The sequence below is a fragment of the Delphinus delphis genome, chromosome 7, assembly GCF_949987515.2.
Source record: "Delphinus delphis chromosome 7, mDelDel1.2, whole genome shotgun sequence".
Classification (NCBI taxonomy): domain Eukaryota; kingdom Metazoa; phylum Chordata; class Mammalia; order Artiodactyla; family Delphinidae; genus Delphinus; species Delphinus delphis.
The window spans coordinates 86,791,742-86,815,583 of record NC_082689.1 but is presented as its reverse complement, the minus strand read 5'-3'; the positions used below and the strand labels follow the sequence as shown (position 1 = coordinate 86,815,583).

Here is a 23,842-nt window from a genome sequence, read left to right as displayed (position 1 = left end):
CCTGGCACTCCCTTGGTCATCTGCTCCCATTACTGCTACATCCTCCAAGATGTCTGTGGAGCTACCATGACCCTATGCCCTTTATCTCAAGCTCCAATGGGGATGCTGACTTTCTCAGTCACTTCGATTTCCTTCTCTGGGGAAACAGGAATTTCAGGATACTCTCTTGGGTCTCTTGGGTTAGTATGATCCTAGATTATAAATGGAGGTGCTATCACAGGCCCTTCTGCTAACCTTTTTTGTATGAAGATTATGGTACCAACCTGGCATAGAGGGATTCTTACAAACCCTTTGGATTGCCACGTAGGACTGAGGGAACATGGCTCAGGAATTCCGTATCATTAGATCCTCCCAAACATATCTGGAATTCCCACTGACCTCTCAAGCATCCCAACTCCCATCCCCTAGAACTTAACTGGGGGTAGGGAGTGCAGCCCAGCTCTGTATTAGGAATATGAATCCAGTCTTTCTATTTTCCTTTCTGAAGCTTCCCATTCCTCAGCACTCACAAAGGTCATTTGATTCATGGGTTAGATTTATTATTCTCTTTTCTTTTTGCTGCTTACAGCATAAACTTTATGCTAGGCTATTATATGAGACACTTGATAATTAGAATTCCAAAATGTCTATCTACTGCAAGTCAAAAGCCTTGGCTTTTAAAGACTACTAACTCTGCTATAAGTTTCAATAGCTTGTTTTGAACTCAAAGCTAAAAGGAGTATACATCTTTTGGTGCTCTCCATTTAACAAATGACCCTGAAGTAATAAAATTTATTGATTCATTGTGGAGAAGAAAGTTTTAGAAAATTATTTGCAAATGATGAGAAAAATTTTAATTAATACCTTCAAAGTTTTTTTTTACCACCCCAAACATTTTTTCCCAAACAATATTATGTCAGTAGTTGTCCCTGAAGCCATAGATTTTTCAAGTCAAGAGAAACTGGCAATTAATATGTGACTAAAAATATCATACATAGCAGGAGCAGAACCCAAACTGGATCATCAGTTTTCTAATAAGTTTTAGAGCTTTATTCTGGAAAAATCATTTGAAAACAATTCTGAAGTTGAATATTAAGTCTACACCTAGAAATTTAGTAAACTCAATAAAAACATCAGCAGAATTCATTTAAAGTCAAACAGTATAACACACACAAAAATATAAAAGTTGAAAAGGGAGGTGGTGTGAAATTTGCCCTCATAATCTTCATATGTGCTGGGCCTTTGAATATGCTATTTGACTATCTGGAACACTTTTTCCTTCCTCTTTTGCTGAAATATACTCATTCTTCTGCTTAGCTTCCTTGTCAAAGCCTCCCCTGACCATCACCACACTAGTCAGTTGCCCGAACTCATGCTTCTCCTAACAATCTTTTACCATTCGTCACACATCCACATTACAAACACTCTTCTACAAACACTAGGAGACAAGTCCCTGATCTCATGAGCTTACATTCTAGTTGGGGGAGAAAAATGAAGATAAGCAAGATAATTATCAAGTTCATAAAAGATACTACATATTCTATTGTATATCTTTATTTTTTGGTTTCTTATCTCTTGCAATCATTCCCTTTCAGGACCCAGAACTCATTCTCATTCACTTTTGATATAATGACTATGTGATATTTTATAATATAAATTTAGCATAATTTATAAAACTAGTCTTTTATTGAAGGAAGTTTAGGTTATTTTCAATCTTGGACTATTACTAAAAGGGAGGCAATGGCTACACTTATACATAATTCACTTCATACTTGTACAAGTTCTACTGGAGAAAAAACTCCCAGAATTGAATTTGCCAGGTAAAAGAATACATGTATTTGTAAATTTTATAGCTGTTACTCATTTGTTTTCTAGAGGGGTGCATCAATAATACATATTCCCACAATAATACATGAGCATTACTTATAAAACATGTTAATACTAAAAGAGTCCTTAATAAAACTTTGGAATTTTTTTCTAATCTAAGAGGACAGCAAATGTATCTCAATGTAGCTTTCATTTGTATTTTTCTTATCATTAGTTAAGTGGAGAGTTTTTTGGGTTTTTTTTTTGCTGTACGCGGGCCTCTCACTGTTGTAGCCTCTCCCGTTGTGGAGCACAGGTTCCGGATGCGCAGGCTCAGCGGTCATGGCTCACGGGCCCAGCCGCTCTGCAGCATGTGTGATCTTCCCGGACCGGGGCACGAACCCGCGTCCCCTGCATCGGCAGGCGGACTCTCAACCACTGTGCCACCAGGGAAGCCCTATCTCTAGATATTTTTATACTACAAAGATTAACCTCTTGTGACATAAGTTGCAAATATCACTTGATAGAACTTTCTCTTATGACTCATTGGTCTATGGAGATGATTCTATAACTTTCTCTTCAGCTTTATTAATATGATGAATGGTATATTAATTGATTTGTTAACACAGTTCCACATTGTTTTCATTTTGAATTTTTATAATATAGTAATATTTTGTCATAGCTGTTATGTCATAGCTGTTATGTCGTAGCTGTTATGTCAATGTCATAGCTGTTATTTTTTAGGGATTTTTTAATATTATTTGTTTTTCCATATGGCATTAGAATCAGCTTGCAAGTACCAAATGAAAATAAAATCTGTTTGTATATTTTACTGGGGTTATATAAATTTATACATCAATTTGAGGAGAACTGACTTTTTCTTTTTTAATAAATTTCTTTATTTGTTTATTTTTGGGTGTGTTGGGTCTTCTTTGCTGCGCACAAGGCTTTCTCTAGTTGGGGGGCGATGGGGGGCTACTCTCTTGCGGTGCGTGGGCTTCTCATTGCAGTGGCTTATCTTGTTGTGGAGCACGGGTTCTAGGCACACAGGCTTCAGTGGTTGTGGCTCACAGGCTCAATAGTTGTAGCACATGGGCTTAGTTGCTCCGCAGCACGTGGGATCTTCCTGGACCAGGGCTCAAACCCATGTCCCTTGCATTGGCAGGCAGATTCTTAATGAATGCACCACCAGGGAAGTCCTATTGTTTTTCCTGATGTTGAAAATTATTCAAGTCTTTTTGCTCTTGTTGTTCAGATTCAGAAGTATTTAAACTTTTTTATGTAGGTCTGGAATATTTCTTATTATTATATCAGCTTGTTGAAATTGTAAACTTCAGATATTTAGTTCTCATATTAATTTTGTACCAGATTACCAGACTAAATTATCTTTTTGTTCATACCAGCTACAAAATTGTATAATTTGAAAGTAGTGACAATTTACTACCTCTTTTTTCAATTATTATAACTGTAAAATCTTAGTACTAATGAAAGTAACTTTGGTGTTTCTCCATTTCGTCTAAGTTTGACTTGGATGTGAATAAAGAAAAAATTAAAAATTTTAACATTTTGGCCATAATTACATATAAATGCATGCAATATATTTTATCCTAAAATTGGAAACATAGTTTAAATATTGTTATCTCCATTTTATTCTTTTTGAATATAAATTCTTTCAAATATGATTTTTATAATGGCTACATAATATTCCATCATATAAAAGTTGTATAATTTATTTTATTGTTTCTCTGTTACAAGATATTGGGGTTGCTGTGACACTGTAAATAGTACTGTGTTCACTGTCCTAGCACACACATCTTAGCGTACTACAAATAGTGTAATCCGAACAGTCCTTTGGATAAACTGGAACAAGTAAAAGTACTGGGACAGAAAACTATACAATATTTAATTTATATTTTCAAACTGTACTCCATAAAGGCTTCATTACTTATATATTCATTATTAGACAAAGAGCTTATTTCCTTTTTACTAAATCCTTGATACAAATAGACATATAAATTTTAAATGACTTTGCCAATTTGATATGTGAAGCATGGTCTGATCTTCTTGTTTTTTCATATTTTTAATTATTACTGAGATTGAGGGGTTTTTTTCCCCCCAGAATTCATGGGGCATATGCATTTCTCCTTTTATAAATGCCTTGTCCATTCTTCGTGGCTGTGTGGTTTTGGGGGCACTGCCCTTTCTCTGATGAAAAAACTCTTGGTGAAAACTCTTTTAAATGTGGCAAACAGCTTCCTTCTCCCCATCATTGGTTTTTCTTTTGGTTTTTCATTTGTTTTTTCTTTGTAATACAGAATTTGAAATGTGTCTGAATATATAGATATGTTCCTTTATATTTTCTTTGGTTTTCATAGTTAGAAAATTTACTCTTAAGAATCATATAAATATAGGAACATATGTTCTTCATCTCTGCATTTTTTGGAATGTTACAATTATCACTTATTAAATTGTTGTATGATCTGAGGACTGTTTTTTATATTTTCTGCCATGTTCCATTTGTCTCCCTGATGCTTCTTTTAATAGTATTGTGCTCATTCATTTAACGAATTTCGTAATATGCTGTATAATAAAGAGCATATTCACCTTTATACTCTTCTATTTCAAAATTTATTATTTTCACTCATATATTCTATATAAACTTAACAACATTTTGCCAAATCCAAAAACAACATACTTGGAATTTTTAATTTTGGCAGTATTAAAACTAGCAATTTATTTAGGAAGAATTGATTATCAGGAATATTGTATTTCTCTTTCTCAAATTTTATATTTTTCTTGAGATATTTTGTATTTTTTTTATGTAATAAGCATACACACATACATATGATTTTTCCTATATATACTGTATTTTATATCTGGCTAATTAACATTCTTATTAAAATCTGAAAGTAACAATTTCTTTAGAAAATTATTTAAAATTTTTCAAAAATTATATAGGTTATTTTTATGCCATTTCTCCTTAGAGAGCTTACTGCAAGAAAAATACATTATTGTATTAATCACATTTTTTTGGAGCTTTTTTTTCACCTTTGTTTTAAAATCTAAAATAACCAACATTTTTGCTCATTTTATTTAATTTTAAATAAGAACAAGGTCATTAAGTACAGGTCTCCAGATGATTTAACTTTGCAAAGGTAATACAACTAATAAGAATAAATTGATTTTATACTCAATCTCAAGAAGGTTATAAATATTAATTCCCTTATGATATCATATAGTATTTATATGCTTAAGTATCTGATGACTCGTATCACAAATGATTTTAAAATGCAGGCCCTAGAGTCCTATATTAATTGTGACTATTTTTATAGACCAAAATATCAAATGTTATTATTTATGTTTCAGGTTAGTGGGATGGTTTGGCCATGAATTAAGCACCAGATTTAAGATGGATAACAGTAAGTGTATTCAATTTTACTTCACAAGTCACTTTGTCTTAACTTTATTTCAATTTTCGTCTGTCTTTGTATGATATGTAATATACATGCCTCATGGAGAGTGCACTTTGAAAATGCCACTGAGAATTCTTAAAATAAGGAATGACATTTCTTCAGTGTAAGACTAAGTGTTCATAGATTTTAGCATGATTTTGAGCCTATCCTTTTGTAGGGAAATAAGTAGAAGTGAAATCTAAAGTACTCAGATCTCATCAATATGGAGTACCTAAAACATCAGGCAGGGAAAACAGGAAGGAATTGTTGGCTTGGAGTCAGACCCAGAGAGACTTAGGTATCAAACCCACTTTGCTGCTTAATAGTTTTGTGATGTTGCACATAATTATCATTTTGGATTTTTGGGGTTTTTTCCTCACATATCTAATGTGAATAATAATAACTATTTCAGGGTTTCGTTTGAGGGCAGGACACATTCTAAGCTATAAACCAAGTAGCAAACTATTTAATAAATGTTCATTTTTATCCCTCTATTTTCCCAAATATTCCTTCTTTTGTGTCTTTCATCACATACCAAATAGTAACCCCAATGGGTAGAAATGAAAGTACACCATGAACAGGGAGTTATCAAATTGCACTATTTCTTTTTCCTGAGTGACTTTATTCTTCCATCACATGGGATACAGAGAACTTCCTAAATGTGAGAATTAAACTTAAATTTGATCCTTCAGACTGCTTCCAACCCTGAGATAGGATTTTAAATATATTCACATTTGCACCAACCAAGATGCAAAGAATAAAGATGGGCTCTTCAGTCATATCAGGAAAGCTGTGTTTTATCTTGGCTGCTGAAATAATGAACTGTTATTATGCCAGTTATTTAAATTGTTTGTAGTGGGTTTTCTTATCTGTAAATGAGGGAGCTGGATTAGATCAGGGGTGGACAAAAATTTTCTGTGAAGGGTCAGATTGGAGATATGCTAAGTTTTTGGGGCTATGCTGTTTCTGTGGTAAATACATAACTCTGCCATTGTGGTGCTAAAGCAGCCACAAAAATACATAAATGAATGAATGAGGCTACGTTCCAATAAAACTTTATTTACCAAAACAAGTGGTGGGCCAGATTTGACCCACTGGATATAGTTTGACTAGCCTTAATTAGATGCATCTCTAAAGACCCAGAAAATTCTCTCACTCTTAGTATTAGTTTTTAACTTTATCTCTAACTAGCAGTTTTAACTCTTGGATTTAACTTGCAACTATTCAATCTAATTAATTATAATTAGGATAATGTCTGATATTAATTTACCTTTTTAATATATCATATTTAGGCAGATCATTTTTTTTAAAGCCTTTTTTTTTCTTCTTTCCCAAGAGAAGTTACTTGACCTAGTAATCCTAATGTTAAAAGTCACCTTCCTAGGTCATTTCATTTATATTTCTGCCTTTGGGTGACATTACAATTACAAATCATTCGAATATTGATATCTTCCCCTTGTTGACCTGGTTTCATAATAGAAAGGCAAAGCATGGAGCAGAACAAGGAATGCTGGCTGGGGATGAGAGGGCAGAGGTTGGGGTGCCGAAAATCTTCTAGATGACATTATGTTTGTCTTGTGTCTAAGGGCTCTAATTTTTGGTAGGCTGCTATGAAGGTGGGGGCAGAGGAGATGGAAGTTGTAGGTGAAGGAGAAATATACCGGTATTTTAGGTCCATGGCGTTTCTCTTAAATATCTCAGAAATCTCAGGAAGAAAAGTTTTTAAGTCTTATATTTTTCCTCTCTACTTTACTGTCATAAAAAAATCCATAAAGGATACCTTTTTAGGCACATTCTATAAAAATGACACGATATTAATTTTTCAGAACTGCAGTTAATCCCTGGGGTCAATGGATTCCGAATTTCAAATCCTCCCATTCTATTGGTCTGTTCCTTACATGCTAGTTTAGAGGTAAGTGATCTATGCTTCAGTCTTCCCACATCTTTACCTTTCTCTTTACCTGAGACATGTTGTTTATCTGCTAATCAGCTAGATTAATATGCAATGTGCATAAACAATGGAGGAAGGGCAGGGTTCTCCATTAGGACAGTGACTGTGTGCTAATGTCACTTTTTATTTATATATTCAGCCCCCAACCCAAGGCTTGGCACACTTAATAAATGTTCAATGAATCTTACATGGGGTGACATATTTTTAGTTCCACTTAGAATTTGTGTGAACCTGAACAAGTTATTTAATCTTCTACTGGTCTCTCTCTATACAAAACAAACATGCAATATTTAAGTCTTGATTAATTCACTCATTCAAACACTTACTTATTAAGGAAATATTGTGTGCTGGACGATGTTGTGATTACTGGGGACTCTGTTTCTTCTAGTTCTGTGAGTCAATGAACTGACAAACTGCCATGTGACAAAACTATAGGAAGACTTCAGGGGGTTGGGGAGAGTATGAATACTCAGAGTAAACTAAAGATGAGTAAGGTTGTCCCATGAGGTAGGGCGGATTTTCTTTTTCCTCACTGGGGTTTCTATAACATTATATCCATGTTTAATTTCTACTATTATTGGCTCAATATTTTTCTTTAAGTCCATTCATGCTTCTACTTAAAATTAGTCTCACCCTAAATAATAGGGTACTTACCTATATCTATTCATTTTTACGCACATATAATGCATATATATGTCTCCTAACTAATTATTTGGATATTGGATATTCATTAATTTCAGATTAAGACTAAATTTACCTAAGTAAATATATATTGTTAATAATTATATCTATATAATAATAGTATTAATACATATATTAAGGCAATATATTTTACATACATACATTTAAGTAAAATATATTTTAAGTAAATACACATATGTTTCCAATAGAGATTTTAAATATATAGATATTCAAATAAAATTTTGATTTTCTGTTTTTTTTTAAATTGAAAGCCTCCTAAAATCATCTAGGTTTAGGAAATTCTACTGTGGCGTATTCTGGCATGAGTGACCGGATAAAGACTTCCAAAATCTCTTCCAAACTTAAAATTCTAGAATTATGTGAACATTCACAGCAGCTTCTCATTTTGGCCACTGGACAGCAGCGTCAAGTTCCGCTGTTTTTATACAGCTTCACCGCTAGATAGTAGTAATCAACTCATTTCATTTCATCCCAATTTAAAGAGCACATACTCGGTATGACCACTAGATGGAGCTTGTGCTGTTTTCACTTTTGGGCAGGTTTTTTTGGTTTTTTTTTTAAGTTGAAATAGACCCAGTAACAAGATTTCACAGGCAGTGATACATATTTTAAAAAATCTTTTTAAGGGGGGTGATGAAATCTACTCGGCAAATCAAATAATGATATTTGATTTGCTTTCAAAATATCCAACCTGAGGAACACTTCCGTTAAACATTTTTATTTTATTTTATTTTATTCTATTCTATTTTATTTTATTTTTTTGGCTGCATTGGGTGTTTGCTGCTGCGAACCGACTTTTCTCTAGTTGCGGCGAGCCAGGGCTACTCTTTGATGCAGCACGCGGGCTGCTCATTGCGGTGGCTTCCCTGGTTGCGGAGCACAGGCCCTAGGCATGCAGGCTTCAGTAGTCGCAGCATGCGGGCTCAGTTGTTGCAGTGCATGGGTTCAGTAGTTGTGGCGCAAGGGCTCAGTAGTTGTGGCTTGTGGGCTCTAGAGCGCAGGCTCAGTAGTTGTGGCACACAGGCTTAGCTGCTCTGCAGCATGTGGGATCTTCCCGGACCAGGGATCGAACCCGTTTCCCTTGCATTGGCGGGCGGATTCTTAACCACTGAGCACCAGGGATGTCCCCCGTTAAACATTTTAAAAGAAGATAACGTTTTGCTTATTTTGAAAGTTTATATCAGGGAGAAGATGAATTATAGTAAGAAAAAACAAGGCACCAAGGAATACCTTAGGAAAAACTAGTACTTAAAGTTTCCTCTGATTTTATCTTTGCAAATGACTTCCTAGCCGTATCTAGAAAATGTCTTTTAGACACTATCACTTTGGTATTCTCTGCAGTGGACTGACTGTTCTTCAGTATTCACCTCTTCTGCCACAGGAAGTCTTATTCCTATTTTCCCTACCAATAGTTTTCTTCCACACTGTATTATAGTCACCTAGACATGGTTTCTATTCTCAGCTGGAATCTGAAGACTGATTTATCTTCTCCTTTAATTTCTAAACTTAAACCTGAGAAAAAGACTCTAAATGCCACAGAAGAGGTATGTACACTGCTCTGGAGCTTCTTATCACTTAAGTGTTTCTCTGCATCCTCTTGGAGATATCTTATTAAATCATTCACTGTCGAGGCTATGTTCTAACCAAAATTATCTTTAAGTAATCAAACCTTGTGTTAAAGAAGGTGTTTTCGAAATTCTTGCTTCCTATTATAAATTACAAAATTCTGAAATTACAAAATAATACGTTTCATTGTTTCCCATTCTCTACTTAACTGTTAAAACACTGTACCTTCTAGATGTTTCTGAGTTTGCCATGTGTCAGTGAATTAACCTATTCAGTACTTACCTAATTTATTTAAAAGTTACACATATAGGAGACACGTAGCTGAAGTTTGAGTAAATGAAAGAAATAAATACATGAATCAAGCTACCTTTCTTTGTTATCTCTACTTCCCTTTCAAAAAATATTCTTACACAGTCAAATGCCAACCGAAGAAGAGATTCTATACTTAAGAATCAATGTACATGGATATGATTTCGGATTTGCAATACACAGAATTTTTAAAAAAGATTAATTATGGCTTTGTTCACAATTAATGTGTATTTGATTGATTGATGGATACCATGAAAAATAGCACCTTATAATTAGTTTCAAACTGTTTCTTCATAGTGCTGCCTATTTAATCTTTTGTACAATAATTTAAAAAATATTGTGGATCAAGAGAAAGAGCAATAAGGTAGGAAGCAGGAGGCAAATACTCTATCCCTCACTGGGACACTAAGTGTGACCTTCAACAAGTGACAACTACTCTTGAATTCATTTGCCTCAATTTTTTAATGAAGATGTTTGGACCAGATTTGGACTTCGGAGGTCACCTCAACCTTCTAATTACTAACTTGAAATTAAACAATACTTATATTGTATTTTGAAGGGTCATATAGACAATTTTAGACTTTTCCAGTACATAAATATATAATTAAATAGCTTAAATATATAAAATTAGAGCATTCAATTAAAATACAGGGCAAGTCAGAAGAAATGTACTCTGTCTTTCCTCAGAGTTATTAGGCAGCCAATTTTAAGAATTGAAAACATCATGCTATACTTATTTTTCCTATTTAAACATAACTAACTTTTCTAGCTTTGCATTTATTTTAGTTAACAAGAAAACTCACCCAAATAGTGGAAACTCTGCCAAGAATTCTGTTATAAGCTGAATATTTTCAAACTACACTTTTCATTTTTCCTAATTTAAAAAAAAATTATTCCACAGTACTGAAAGCATGAAAATAATGAGAAGCAAAAAAAAAAAAAAGGGACATTTATTCTACTTCACTGTTAACTCCTATTATCCCCTCTTGATATTTTTATCTGAGGCCTCAGTAGAGACTTTTACACTCTGAGAAGAATTTACGACCCCCTCAGAATGCAGCTTCTCTTGTTGTGGTTGTAATGTGGAAATTAGTTTTACATTTAAAAGTTATTTTATTATTAACAAAGAGTCATGATATGTTAAAATTGACACATTTGTCATGAAAAAAAATTGGTTGCTTGTTATCAAATCTGCAAGAGCAAAAAACTTCATTAAAAAAACCCCCCTATAAACTTAATATTCCCCAAAGTCTTACTAACCTATGAATACAAATGAAATACCATTAAAAGTACTACTTTACACATTGTCTCCATCTGCATCTTATGGGTCCCAAAGCAGATCCAGAAAGTGTACTAGAATTATTTAAATAATTAAAATATCCTCAAATTATTATTAATCTCCAAAGAGAAGCTTGTAAAGATTCCTGTCACATTTTTTTTTTTTTTTAATTCCAAACCTGACAGCCAAACCACTGGTGGGCTACACCTTACCTGTCCCTGCTCCTGCCCTCTGTACAAATGTTGATTCTTGGATCAGGCTCTCTTGATCCAAAACTTGGAGGTGTTCCCTTGAGTCTTTATTGTGCCAAATCTATGGACATTTTTTTTACACAGGAAATGAAGAGATGCCTCTTACCAAAGTCCATGTAACTGGCCTAAAGTAGCATTTTTTTGCACTGAATATGTCAGATGCCTTTTGACATGGACCTCAAAGACCTCAGCTTCTATTTGCAGCTGAACTCTTCCCAGGCTGCAGACACAGTCCATGAGGTCTGGTTGGGAAGAGAGGCAGATAGGTTTCTATCCTCTGATTTTCCTCTCTTCCTTCAAGACATTACCTTACGTACAACTCCCATCCTCTCCTTCAGCCACATCCATAGCTTCCATGCAATAGGTCAAGAAAATCTATGCCTGAATGGTTGAGTTCTAGTAGAATGCCTGCCCACACATGCCATGTGTATATAGAGAAAAAACTATTTTCATAGACTTCATAAAGTATAGATATCACCAAATGACCCTATGTTTGCTCAGTGGCATAACATGATACAGAATAGGGACATTAAGTGGCTTGCCAGTTATCTGTTTGCAGTTATTTCAGTTCTTATATGTAGAATATATTTTTAAACTCTATTTGACCTTAAGAGATAAGCTAGAAAAGCATGTCTGTTCTGACCCCTAATGTTCCAATACCAGTTATTTTGTGCCCTTTTGTCACTCATCTTAATATAAGACACCTCACGCAGCAACTGGCAGTATTTTCACACCAGTGTTAGAGTTTAGCAGGGGAGAAAATGATGAAAGAAGAAAAAAAGAAAGACCAAATGCTTCAGTAATAATACATGCATTATCTAACATTATTTGCTTTTCTGACCAAACTTAGCCATCACTATTTAACTACTTGTTTTCTTGCTGTCAAACTGAAGGAGATTTAGGAATTGGTAAAACGAATATAAATAATATTGGTAACATTGCCTTCCACATAAGCGTTTAGCTCTTATTGCACCGTTTTGTGGATTAAACAAACTTTATATGGGAATAGAAAAAAATCTTGATTATGATTGTATAAAATGTTTGGAGGAAAATTTTTGACATTTATAACAGTTAAATGCATTTATTAAGGTATGTTTTACTTGTACTAATTATATGAAGCTAATTTAAAATAACTCTGAAGGAACATTATGTTCACTTATATTTTTCTGCTTTTGCAAGTATTGTTTAAATGACATTTGTACAGTTTTTCTGTCATGGACACTTTGTGTTTAATTTTTAATGGCAAAGCACTTAAAAGAGGACATATTTTCACAAAAAGATTATCTAAAATGGATGTTTTATTGGAAAGGTCAAAAGTGGGCATTTCCCTTGTTTTATGTGTGATTTACAGTTAAATTTTGCTTCTTTATAAATCAACAAGAAACCGTGAACCTGATTGCTTCTCATTCTGCAGATCTTTAGGCAAGCAACTATGAAAGCACTGAGGAGAAAATCTATTTTGCTAACTGGTTATCTGGAATACATGATCAAGCATCACTTCAGCCAGGATAAAGCAGAAACCAAGAAAATAGTTGTGAACATAATTACTCCATCCCGTATAGAGGATCGCGGCTGCCAGCTAACCCTAACATTTTCTATTCCAATTAAATATATTTTCCAAGAACTAGAAAAAAGAGGAGTGGTTGTACGTATATCTCTTGCTTTGCTACCAGGTTTTTCTCTATGGGTTGCATGTTGAGGACAAAATTTGGATTTTTTTGTTTATTCATTTTTCCATGTTATTTCACATCAGCCAGTGAGGATAAGTTAAATGCCAACTAAGTATTCAGCACTGTGCTAACTGAAGGGCACAGAGATCTGTCATTTCTGATAAAAGGGAAGAAACCACAAATTTTGGTTGCAGGAAAGAGTTTTATGTAATTTATCCATTATTTTCATTATAGTTTGGGCAGAAAAAAATTTAGTGAAAACCCTAATATATTATATATTTATTGAATAAGTGGAATTAAAGAACATACAATATAGTAGAGGGAGAAAAAGGAAATCAGTCTTACTTAGTTGTTTGATTGAACTAAATTATTTTCAACATTTTCACTTCAGTCAAGAAAGATATGTAGACACATCTTAAGAGTGTTAATGTTGTATGGAATTTTTTTTTAACTGTTGGGCCTAAGTAGCCCTCTTAGTCTCTTGAAGAGAACTAATAAGTATTTAATGAGTAATTTCAGGAAAAATGGTGATAACATATCTATTTCCAGATTTAGAAACTGCTGCACTCAGTCTTCCAAACCTTTAGGAGAGGTATCCCCAGAGTCTGAAGACACAAATCAGAATATCAGCATTTCAAATCACACTCTACCATTTACAAGCCATGTGCTCCTGGGGAAGTTAGTAAACAACTATTGACTTCAGATCCTTCATCTGTATTTTTGCTGCAAAAATACTTACCTCAAAAGTTGTTATGGAATAAAATGTGCCAGCACACATAAACCATTTATTATATTGTCTAGCCCATAGGGCGTGTTTCTTAAAGATAGTCATAGTGATCTTCAGACTATGCTGAATTATCTGAGCCCAATTCATGAGATTAGGGATTACTGAATTTAATGGAAATATAACTAAAACTATCCAGATCTCAGTGAGGTTCTCAATCATTGAAATGTGTGCAAGGGTTCCAGTCTCTCCAGGGTCTCTCCACAGATAAACTGTATACTCGATCCATTGGTTGCTTAAAAAGGATCATTGCTGACTGGACTTCAGGAAAGTACTTAGGATATTCATGTACCAACCCATTAATATTTTAATTATTATTAAGAGGGGAGTTTCAAATAACATAGAAACACTATGCTTTATTTAAAGTGAAAAAAATTGCTTATATATTAAGTTTTAGGGAAATCAGTATGAATGTTTTATGTAAGTTTCTCTTGAATGTGGATTTCCATTATATGAATGATGCCAACATTATTGTGGTTTTACTTTTTGTTTCCTCTACAGTGTGACAAACGGGATCCAAATGGGATTCGAGTGGCTCCAGTTCCTCTCTACAATTCTTTCCATGATGTTTATAAATTTATCAATCTGTTCATTTCTGCACTTGACTCTGCAGAAACAAAAATAGCCGAGTTTTCCATAGCAACTTAAGCAAATAATATGGAAAGCCTGTGGTTATTTTATTACTATTATTCAAGTTTTAATTATTTCAAAACTGATTACACATAACTGGCAATGAATTGTATACTTTACAGAAAAACAAGACAATTTTTTAAGGGTCTGTGGCCTTGAGATATCTGCATGGCTGTCCAATTTCTTGGTGTTTGGTGGATCAAAGTCTTTACTGGTGCAAGTATTATGTACACAGTCTTGATTAGCTGTCATATTTCATTGTTAATGAAATGTGTTTTGTTGGTTTAATTTATAATTTGACTGACAACTTCACAATGTACGTGGAAATTTTTGTGTCAATTTTAGAAATATTACTTTAATTTTAATTTACCAAAGAGTTTCTTATAGGCACTGTAGTTGAACAGTCTGATATATGTATGCTTTTTACAATGTTCCATCTAACTCCAATCTGAGGAACAGAAAATGCATTTTCTAGGGCAGTGGCTTTCAAATATTTGTAGTGTGGTCACAATCCACACTAAGGAATACATTTAATATCAGAGTTTAATTTGTGTACAAGCCTTATTTCATTGATTCTAATACACAATTTTTTTAATCGTATGTTAACATCTGGTAAAGAAGAAATGTCTTTCAGTTTTCATTCCACAGCTTCTTACAATTGCCATTGGCCATTCTTTCATGTTATCTTCCCTGACATTACCATGATTTTCATAGTGAGTAGATATCGTCCTAGATCTGGTTTTAAAAATGGTATATATAGCAACAACAAAAGTTGCATAAATTATTTGCTTGTGCTTTCATATTTATTATTTTATCTCATTACAATTAATGGTGGTTGAAGCTCATTAAATTGATTTCTTTACTCACTCTAGGGTCCTAATCCATTTTTCAAGGATGTCCCCTTATTTAATGTTATCATAATCTCTTGGTTTTGTTTAATGGGAATTTCTCCTGATAAAAGACTTCAGATGCTACTATGTTTCTAAAATAATGAAATAAATCACTCTAAGATACTTGTGATTGAGGATTAAGGTTAGGAAATAAGTGCTTCATCACTCAACCTCTATCCCAAATCTATGGACCTTTGTTAATCACTATGAAAACACAACAGTTACATTCAGCCCTGTAAAATTCCCCTAGTTCTCAGCTGTTGATGCCATAACCACTATTCATGAATTGGCAAAATACTCTACATTTGTATACATAAGCAGCAAGAAAGAGTGACTATGACGGTATTAGCTTAGCCAACCACTTTGAGTGGTAGAGTTAAATAAAAAGTTGCAGAGCTCTGACACCAACACCAGCAACTACTGATATTTATTGAGTACTTCCCATGTACCATGTATTGTGCTATTCTATTTACATGTTATCTCACTTAATTGAGTGGTTGCATAATTGCTTTAGAAAACTTTCCCACCTCCACTTTTGGCAAAACTCATCTTTCATAGATGGAAAAATTCTCAAAACCTTAAAATCTGACCATACATGACTTCATCTAGAAGAAATTGTTTTTGAACATCACAGTGGTAAACAAAAAAGACATAATTTCAGCTCTCAGGGAACAGGTAGCTTAGTGGGGAAACAGAGAGTAAACCTATAAACATCCAAGTAAATATATAATTACAAACTGTAAGTTCTTCTATTAAAGATAAACGGTGATACTATGAGAGAAAAATCTTAAGGGTATTAACTAGATAGTTGAGTAAGGAAAGGTATATGAAGGTGCCTATCAGTTAAAGTTCTAAAATATTTGATGTTAATCACATTAAAATTACATCAAATTATGTAAATAAACCATTCAAAGCATCATCAGCACTCTGTCCTCATCACCCAGGTGAAGAAAGAGCATTAAAAACTCGCTTTCTCACAGACTCTGGGAGGGCTCATGCCAAGGAGTACTTGCCAGAACTTCTGCTGCCAGTGTCCTTGTCCCACCATGAGCCACAGCCACCCCCCGCCTTTACAGGAGACCCTCCAATACTAGCAGATTCACAGAAAGGTAGACAGGATGAAAAGGCAGAGGGCTATGTACCAGATGAAGGAACAAGATAAAACGCCAGAAAAACAACTAAATGAAGTGGAGATAGGCAACCTTCCAGAAAAAGAATTCAGAATAAGGATAGTGAAGATGACCCAGGACCTCAGAAAAAGAATAGAGGCAAAGATCGAGAAAATGCAAGAAATGTTTAACAAAGACCTAGAAGAATTAAAGAACAAACAAACAGAGATGAACAATACAATAACTGAAATGAAAACTACACTAGAAGGAATCAATAGCAGAATAACTGAGGCAGAAGAACGGATAAGTGACCTTGAAGACAGAATGGTGGAATTCACTGCTGCGGAACACAATAAAGAAAAAAGGATGAAAAGAAATGAAGACAGCCTAAGAGACCGCTGGGACAACATTGAACGAAACAACATTCACATCATAGGGGTCCCAGAAGAAGAGAGAGAGAAAGGACCTGAGAAAATATTTGAAGAGATTATAGTCAAAAACTTCCCTAACATGGGAAAGGAAATAGCCACACAGGTCCAGGAAGGGCAGAGTCCCATACAGGATAAATCCAAAGAGAAACACGCCGAGACACATAGTAAATCAAACTGGCAAAAATTAAAGACAAAGAAAAATTATTGAAAGCAGCAAGGGAAAAATGACAAATAACATACAAGGGAACTCTGATAAGGTTAATAGCTGATTTCTCAGCAGAAACTCTACAAGCCAGAAGGGAGAGGCATGATATACTGAGAGTGATGAAAGGGAAGAACCTACAACCAAGATTACTCTACCCAGCAAGGATCTCATTCAGAATCAATGGAGAAATCAAAACCTTTACAGACAAGCAAAAGCTAAGAGAATTCAGCACCACCAAACCAGCTCTACAACAAACGCTAAAGGAACTTCTCTAAGTGGGAAACACAAGAGAAGAAAAGGACCTACAAAAACAAACCCAAAACAATTAAGAAAATGGTAATAGGAACATACTTATCGATAATCACCTTAAATGTGAATGGATTAAATGCTCCTACTAAATAACACAGGCTCCTTGAATGGATACGAAAAAAAGACACATATATATGCTGTCTACAAGAGACCCACTTCAGACCTAGGGACACATACACACTGAAAGTGAGGGGATGGAAAAAGATTTTCCATGCAAATGGAAATCAAAAGAAAGCTGGAGTAGCAATACTCATATCAGATAAAATAGATTTTAAAATAAAGAATGTTACAAGAGACAAGGAAGGACACTACATAATGATCAAGGGATCAATCCAAGAAGAAGATATAACAATTATAAATATATATGCACCCAACATAGGAGCACCTCAATACATAAGGCAACTGCTAACAGCTGTAAAACAGGAAATTGACAGTAACACAATAATAGTGGGGACTTCAACACCTCACTTACAGCAATGGACAGATCATCCAGACAGAAAATTAATAAGGAAACACAAGCTTTAAATGACACAAGAGACCCGATAGATTTAATTGATATTTATAGGACATTCCATCCAAAAACAGCAGATTACACTTTCTTCTCAAGTGCGCATGGAACATTCTCCAGGATAGATCACATCTTGGGTCACAAACCAAGCCACAGTAAATTTAAGAAAATTGAAATCATATCAAGCATCTTTTCTGACCACAACACTGTGAGATTAGAAATGAATTACAGGGAAAAAAAACATATAAAACACAAACACATGGAGGTTAAATAACACGTAACTAAATAACCAAGAGATCACTGAAGAAATCAAAGAGGAAATCAAAAAATACCTAGAGACAAATGACAATGAAAACACGATGATCCAAAACCTATGGGATGTAGCAAAGGCAGTTCTAAGAGGGAAGTTTATAGCTATATAAGCCTACCTCAAGAAACAACTCAAACAATCTAAGCTTACACCTAACAGAACTAGAGAAAGAACAAACACAACCCAAAGTTAGCAGAAGGAAAGAAATCATAAAAATCAGAGCAGAAATAAATGAAATAGAAACAAACAAAACAATAGCAAAGATCAATAAAACTAAAAGCTGGTTCTTTGAGAAGATAAACAAAATTGGTAAACCATTAGCCAGATTCATCAAGAAAAAGAAGGAGAGGACTCAAGTCAGTAAAATTAGAAATGAAAAAGGAGAAGTTACAACAGACACCGCAGAAATACAAAGCATTCTAAGAGACTACTACAAGCAACTCTATGCCAATAAAATGGACAACCTGAAAGAAATGGACAAATTCTTAGAAAGGTATAACCTTCCAAGACTGAACCAGGAAGAAACAGAAAATATGAATGGACCAATCACAAGTAATGAAATTGAAACTGTGATTAAAAATCTTCCAACAAATAAAAGTCAAGGACCAGATGGCTTCACAGGTGAATTCTATCAAACATTTAGAGAAAAGCTAACAGCCATCCTTCTCAAACTCTTCCAGAACATTTCAGAGGAAGGAACACTCCCAAACTCATTCTATGAGGCCACCATCACCATGCTAACGAAACCAGACAAAGATACTACAAAGAAAGAAAATTACAGACCAATATCACTAATGAATATAGATGCAAAAATCCTAAACAAAATACTAGCAAACAGAATCTAACAACATACTAAAAGGACCATACACCATGATCAAGTGGGATTTATCCCAGGGATGCAAAGATTCTTCAATATAGGTAAATCAGTCAATGTGATAAACCATATTAACAAATTGAAGAATAAAAATCATATGATGATCTCAATAGATGCAGAAAAAGCTTTTGACAAAATTCAACACCCATTTATGATAAAAATTCTCCAGAAAGGGGGCATAGAGGGAAACTACCTCAACATAATAAAGGCCATATATGACACACCCACAGCAAACATCATTCTCAATGGTGAAAAACTGAAAGTATTTCCTCTAAGATCAGGAACAAGACAAGGATGTCCACACTCACCACTGTTACTCAACATAGTTTTGGAAATCCTAGCCATGGCAATCAGAGAAGAAAAAGAAATAAAAGGAATACAAATTGGAAAAGAAGAAGTAAAACTGTCACTGTTTGCAGATGACATGATACTATATATAGAGAATCCTAAAGATGCCACCAGAAAACTACTAGAGTTAATTAATGAATTTGGTAAAGTTGCAGGATACAAAATTAATGCACAGAAATCTCTTGCATTCCTACACACTAATGATGAAATATCTGAAAGAGAAATAAAGGAAACACTCCCATTTACCATTGTAACAAAAAGAATAAAATACCTAGGAATAAATCTACCTAGGGAGACAAAAGACCTGTATGCAGAAAACTATAAGACACTGATCAAAGAAAATAAAGATGAAACCAACAGATGGAGAGATATACCATGTTCTTGGATTGGAAGAATCAATACTGTGAAAATGACTATACTACCCAAAGCAATCTACAGATTCAATGCAATCCCTATCAAATTATCAATGGCATTTTTTATGGAACTAGAACAAAATATCTTAACATTTGTATGGAGACCCAAAAGACCCTGAATAGCCAAAGCAGTCTTGAGGGAAAAAAACGGAGTGGGAGGAATCAGACTCCCTGACTGCAGACTATACTACAGTAATCAAGACAATATGGTACTGGCACAAAAACAGAAACATAGAGCAATGGAACAAGATAGAAAGCCCCAAGATAAAACCACACACCTATGGTTAACTAATCTATGACAAAGGAGGCAAGGATATACAATGGAGAAAAGACAGTCTCTTCAATAAGTGGTGCTGGGAAAACTGGACAGCTACATGTAAAAGAATGAAATTAGAACACTCCCTAACACCATACAGAAAATAAACTCAAAATGGATTAGAGACCTAAATATAAGATCAGACAGTATAAAACTCTTAGAGGAAAACATAGGAAAAACACTTTGACATAAATCACAGCAAGATCATTTTTGATCCACCTCCTAGAGTAATGGAAATAAAAACAAAAAAATGGGACCTAATGAAACTTAAAACCTTTTGCACAGAAAAGGAAACCATAAAAAAGACCAAAAGACAACCCTCAGAATGGGAGAAAATATTTGCAAACGAATCAACAGACAAAGGATTCATCTCCAAAATTTATAAACAGCTCATGCAACTCAATATTAAAAAGACAAACAACCCAGTTCAAAAATGGGCAGAAGACCTAAATAGACATTTCTCCAAAGAAGACATACAGATGGCCAAGAAGCACATGAAAAGCTGCTCAACATCACTAATTATTAGAGAAATGCAAATCAAAACTACAATGAGGTATCACCGCACACCAGTTAGAATGGCATTATCAGAATATCTACAAACAACAAATGCTGGAGAGGGTGTGGAGAAAAGGGAACCCTCTTGCACTGTTGGTGGGAATGTAAATTGATACAGCCACTATGGAGAACAGTGTGGAGGTTCCTTAATAAACTAAAAATAGAATTACTATATGATCCAGCAATCCCACTACTGGGCATACACCCAGAGAAAACCATAATTCAAAAAGACACATGTACCCCAATTTTCATTGCAGCACTATTTACAATAGCCAGGTAATGGAAACAACCTAAATGCCCATCGCCAGATGAATGGATACAGAAGATGTGGTACATATATACAATGGAATATTACTCAGCCATAAAAAGGAACGAAATTGGGTCATTTGCAGAGATGTGGATGGATCTAGAGACTGTCATACAGAATGAAGCAAGTCAGAAAGAGAAAAACAGATATCGTATATTAACGCATATATGTGAAACCTAGAAAAATGGTACAGATGAACCAGTTTGCAGGGCAGAAATTGAGACACAGATGTAGAGAAGAAACATATGGACACCAAGGGGGGGAAGCGGCAGGGGGGTGGTGGTGGTGGTGTGATGAATTGGGCGATTGGGATTGACATGTATACACTTATGTGTATAAAACTGATGACTAATAAGGACCTGCTGTATAAAAAAATAAGTAAAATAAAAATTAAAAAAAAAAAAGAAACTTGCTTTCTCCTACTTGCACCCCCTCCTCCCCCAAACCCAGAGATAATCATCAAACTAAATTTTGTGTTAAGCATTCCCTTACTTTCTTTAAAATTTTATAACTATGCATGTACCCATAAAAATATATTAGCTAAATTTGCCTGTGTGTGAACTTTATATAAATGTAATCATACTGTATATATTCTTCTACTTCTTTTGCTCAGCATCCTGCTTTTTGAGATTCATTCATGTGTTACACATAGCTTTCCATTCATTTTCATTGCTGCTCAGTATTCTATTGTATAATTAGAATTATAATTCATTCTACTACTGATGAAGATGTGAGTTGTTCCAAATATTTGTAATATTGCAACAATGCTGCTATTAACATTCTTAGTGCACACGTTCAAAAGTTTGTCCAGGACCTATAACTGTGGAAGTGCTTGGTCATAGGCCACAGACATGGTCGACTTCACTATGTACTGTCAAACTTTTCTAAAGTGGTTGTACCAGTTTCTACGCCAAACCAGTAGGACATGAGGGTTACCTTGCTACTTATCCTTGCCAGTAGTATACATATAAAAATAGACAAGGTGGGGCTTCCCTGGTGGCGCAGTGGTTGAGAGTCCGCCTGCCGATGCAGGGGACACGGGTTCGTGCCCCGGTCCGGGAGTATCCCACATGCCGCGGAGCGGCTGGGCCCGTGAGCCATGGCCGCTGAGCCTGCGCGTCTGGAGCCTGTGCTCCGCAACGGGAGAGGCCACAGCAGTGAGAGGGCCCGCGTACCACAAAAAAAAAAAAAATAGCCAAGGTGATTATTAAAATAACAGAGAATAAATGTTTAACTTCCACACAAGAAGAAAGGGAAAAAAGAATGAAGACACACACAACACACACACACACACACACATACACACACACACACACAAACACATCAGTTTATGCTTCGGACACCATCCTTAATTTGTGGATTAAGCCAAAACTAGATTTTTACTTGAATTTTATACTTGATCAGCCTCTTTTCCTTTGTATCCTCTCCTTCACAGGCTTTTTGTATAATTCCTTCAGTAAAACATATTTATCCAAATTCCTGTCTCAAGTTCCTAGGGAACCAAATCTAAGACACCATTTCCTTACTAGTCTTAATAATCATAAGTATTTTATATTCTATATCTAATATATAATGAATTTACAGTTCTGTTTCTGTTGCTTTTCACATATAATGCTAGTTTCCTTGTATATATTGTAATTCTTAACTTTAAAGTGCTCGTTCTTTGAGAACTGGGTTAAAGTGTGTTATTTGAAAGGTATTCACATTTGCTTCTGCCAGTTGCCGAGGATCACTTCTGAGTTGTTTTCAGGTTTTTCAAATCACATGAACAGCATGTAACTAGATATATTAATCCATGTGAGGACCAGTTAATAGTTACAAATCTTCACAAGTTATTAATTTTTCTTGCTGATCCTTTATATAGCCTTTGGTTGTCAACATTATGCCAGGCTCTCCTATCAGCTTACTTACCTTGGCCAATCCTAGGCTTGTCTCATGTCCTATTTAGTTATCAACACTGAAGCTCAGTGACTCTGGGATTCAGCAGAAACTCTGAGGATGAAAGCCATGCCTTGATCCTAAGCTTACTTTGATCTTTTCTTACTTCCCAGTTTCCTGCTTTTATTTCATTTTGGGGTTCTGAGAATTTCTCACTTCTGTGCCATCTCATTTTAAAAGGCTTTTTTGTTGTCGTTTTTCTTTTTTTTTTTTTTTCTTTCTGGTATCTAATCCCCTACAACATGCTAAACTGTCAAGAAATGGATTATGACTGAAAACAAAACAAAACAAAATATATATATATATATATACTTCCTGTTTTCTTAAGTAGAATGTGTGAAAAATGAATTGCACTTTCTCAATAACTCACGCACATCTATATAAATGTCAATTCTTTTATAGCGATGCCCTTGGGTGCTATTGTAATACATAGGTCTGTTTGTGTAACATGAAATTATTATACAAAGCTTACTGGAGAAAAAGCTGGATGTGAAGTCAATAACTTATTTTCAAATTAAAGAAATAAACTTTTTCTACAGCTATTTTCTGTGCAATAACTTTCTACTTATTCTTGAGTTCAAAACTATACGGGTTTACATTCAAATTTTTTTATGTCTTTGTTTCACAAGTTGAAGTTGCTAGAGCATTGGTTTTTAAGTAAATGGATTTTGGCATAATCTTAAGAAAGAAACTTGCAAACACCCTGAAAGCACACCATAAAGCACAACATGGTAATCACTGGATTAGGGCACCCTATTACTGAGATGATGGATTTGATGCTTGTGTGGGCCATTAGCATCTGCACTATGTGTTTGAGAAAGGTACAGGATATGTACCCAGCCCTCTAGTAGTAGTATTTTTAATCTCGGCAAGATGTACTCTCAAAGAACAAAATGATAAAGAGGATCATTATAATGGATTTAAACATTTCTGATGTGGTTTTGGCTTAT

The 23,842-nt window shown here is 34.6% G+C and overlaps 1 protein-coding gene across 2 annotated transcripts in view; it reads left to right on the top strand.

Moving 5' to 3' along the window:
- The window catches only part of KYNU (kynureninase), a 96,040-nt gene extending 75,008 nt beyond the window's left edge, over window positions 1-21,032 (top strand). Inside the window, exons 12-15 of one of the 2 annotated variants that reach the window (XM_060016864.1) lie at window positions 5,152-5,204; window positions 7,064-7,149; window positions 12,710-12,940; window positions 14,251-21,032. In XM_060016864.1, the coding sequence (XP_059872847.1) occupies window positions 5,152-5,204; window positions 7,064-7,149; window positions 12,710-12,940; window positions 14,251-14,397 (517 nt within the window). In that variant the 3' untranslated portion in view covers window positions 14,398-21,032. The remainder of the gene's footprint in view (window positions 1-5,151; window positions 5,205-7,063; window positions 7,150-12,709; window positions 12,941-14,250) is intronic. The other variant, XM_060016865.1, reaches the window with a different exon arrangement.
- The last annotated feature ends 2,810 nt before the right edge of the window (window positions 21,033-23,842 follow it).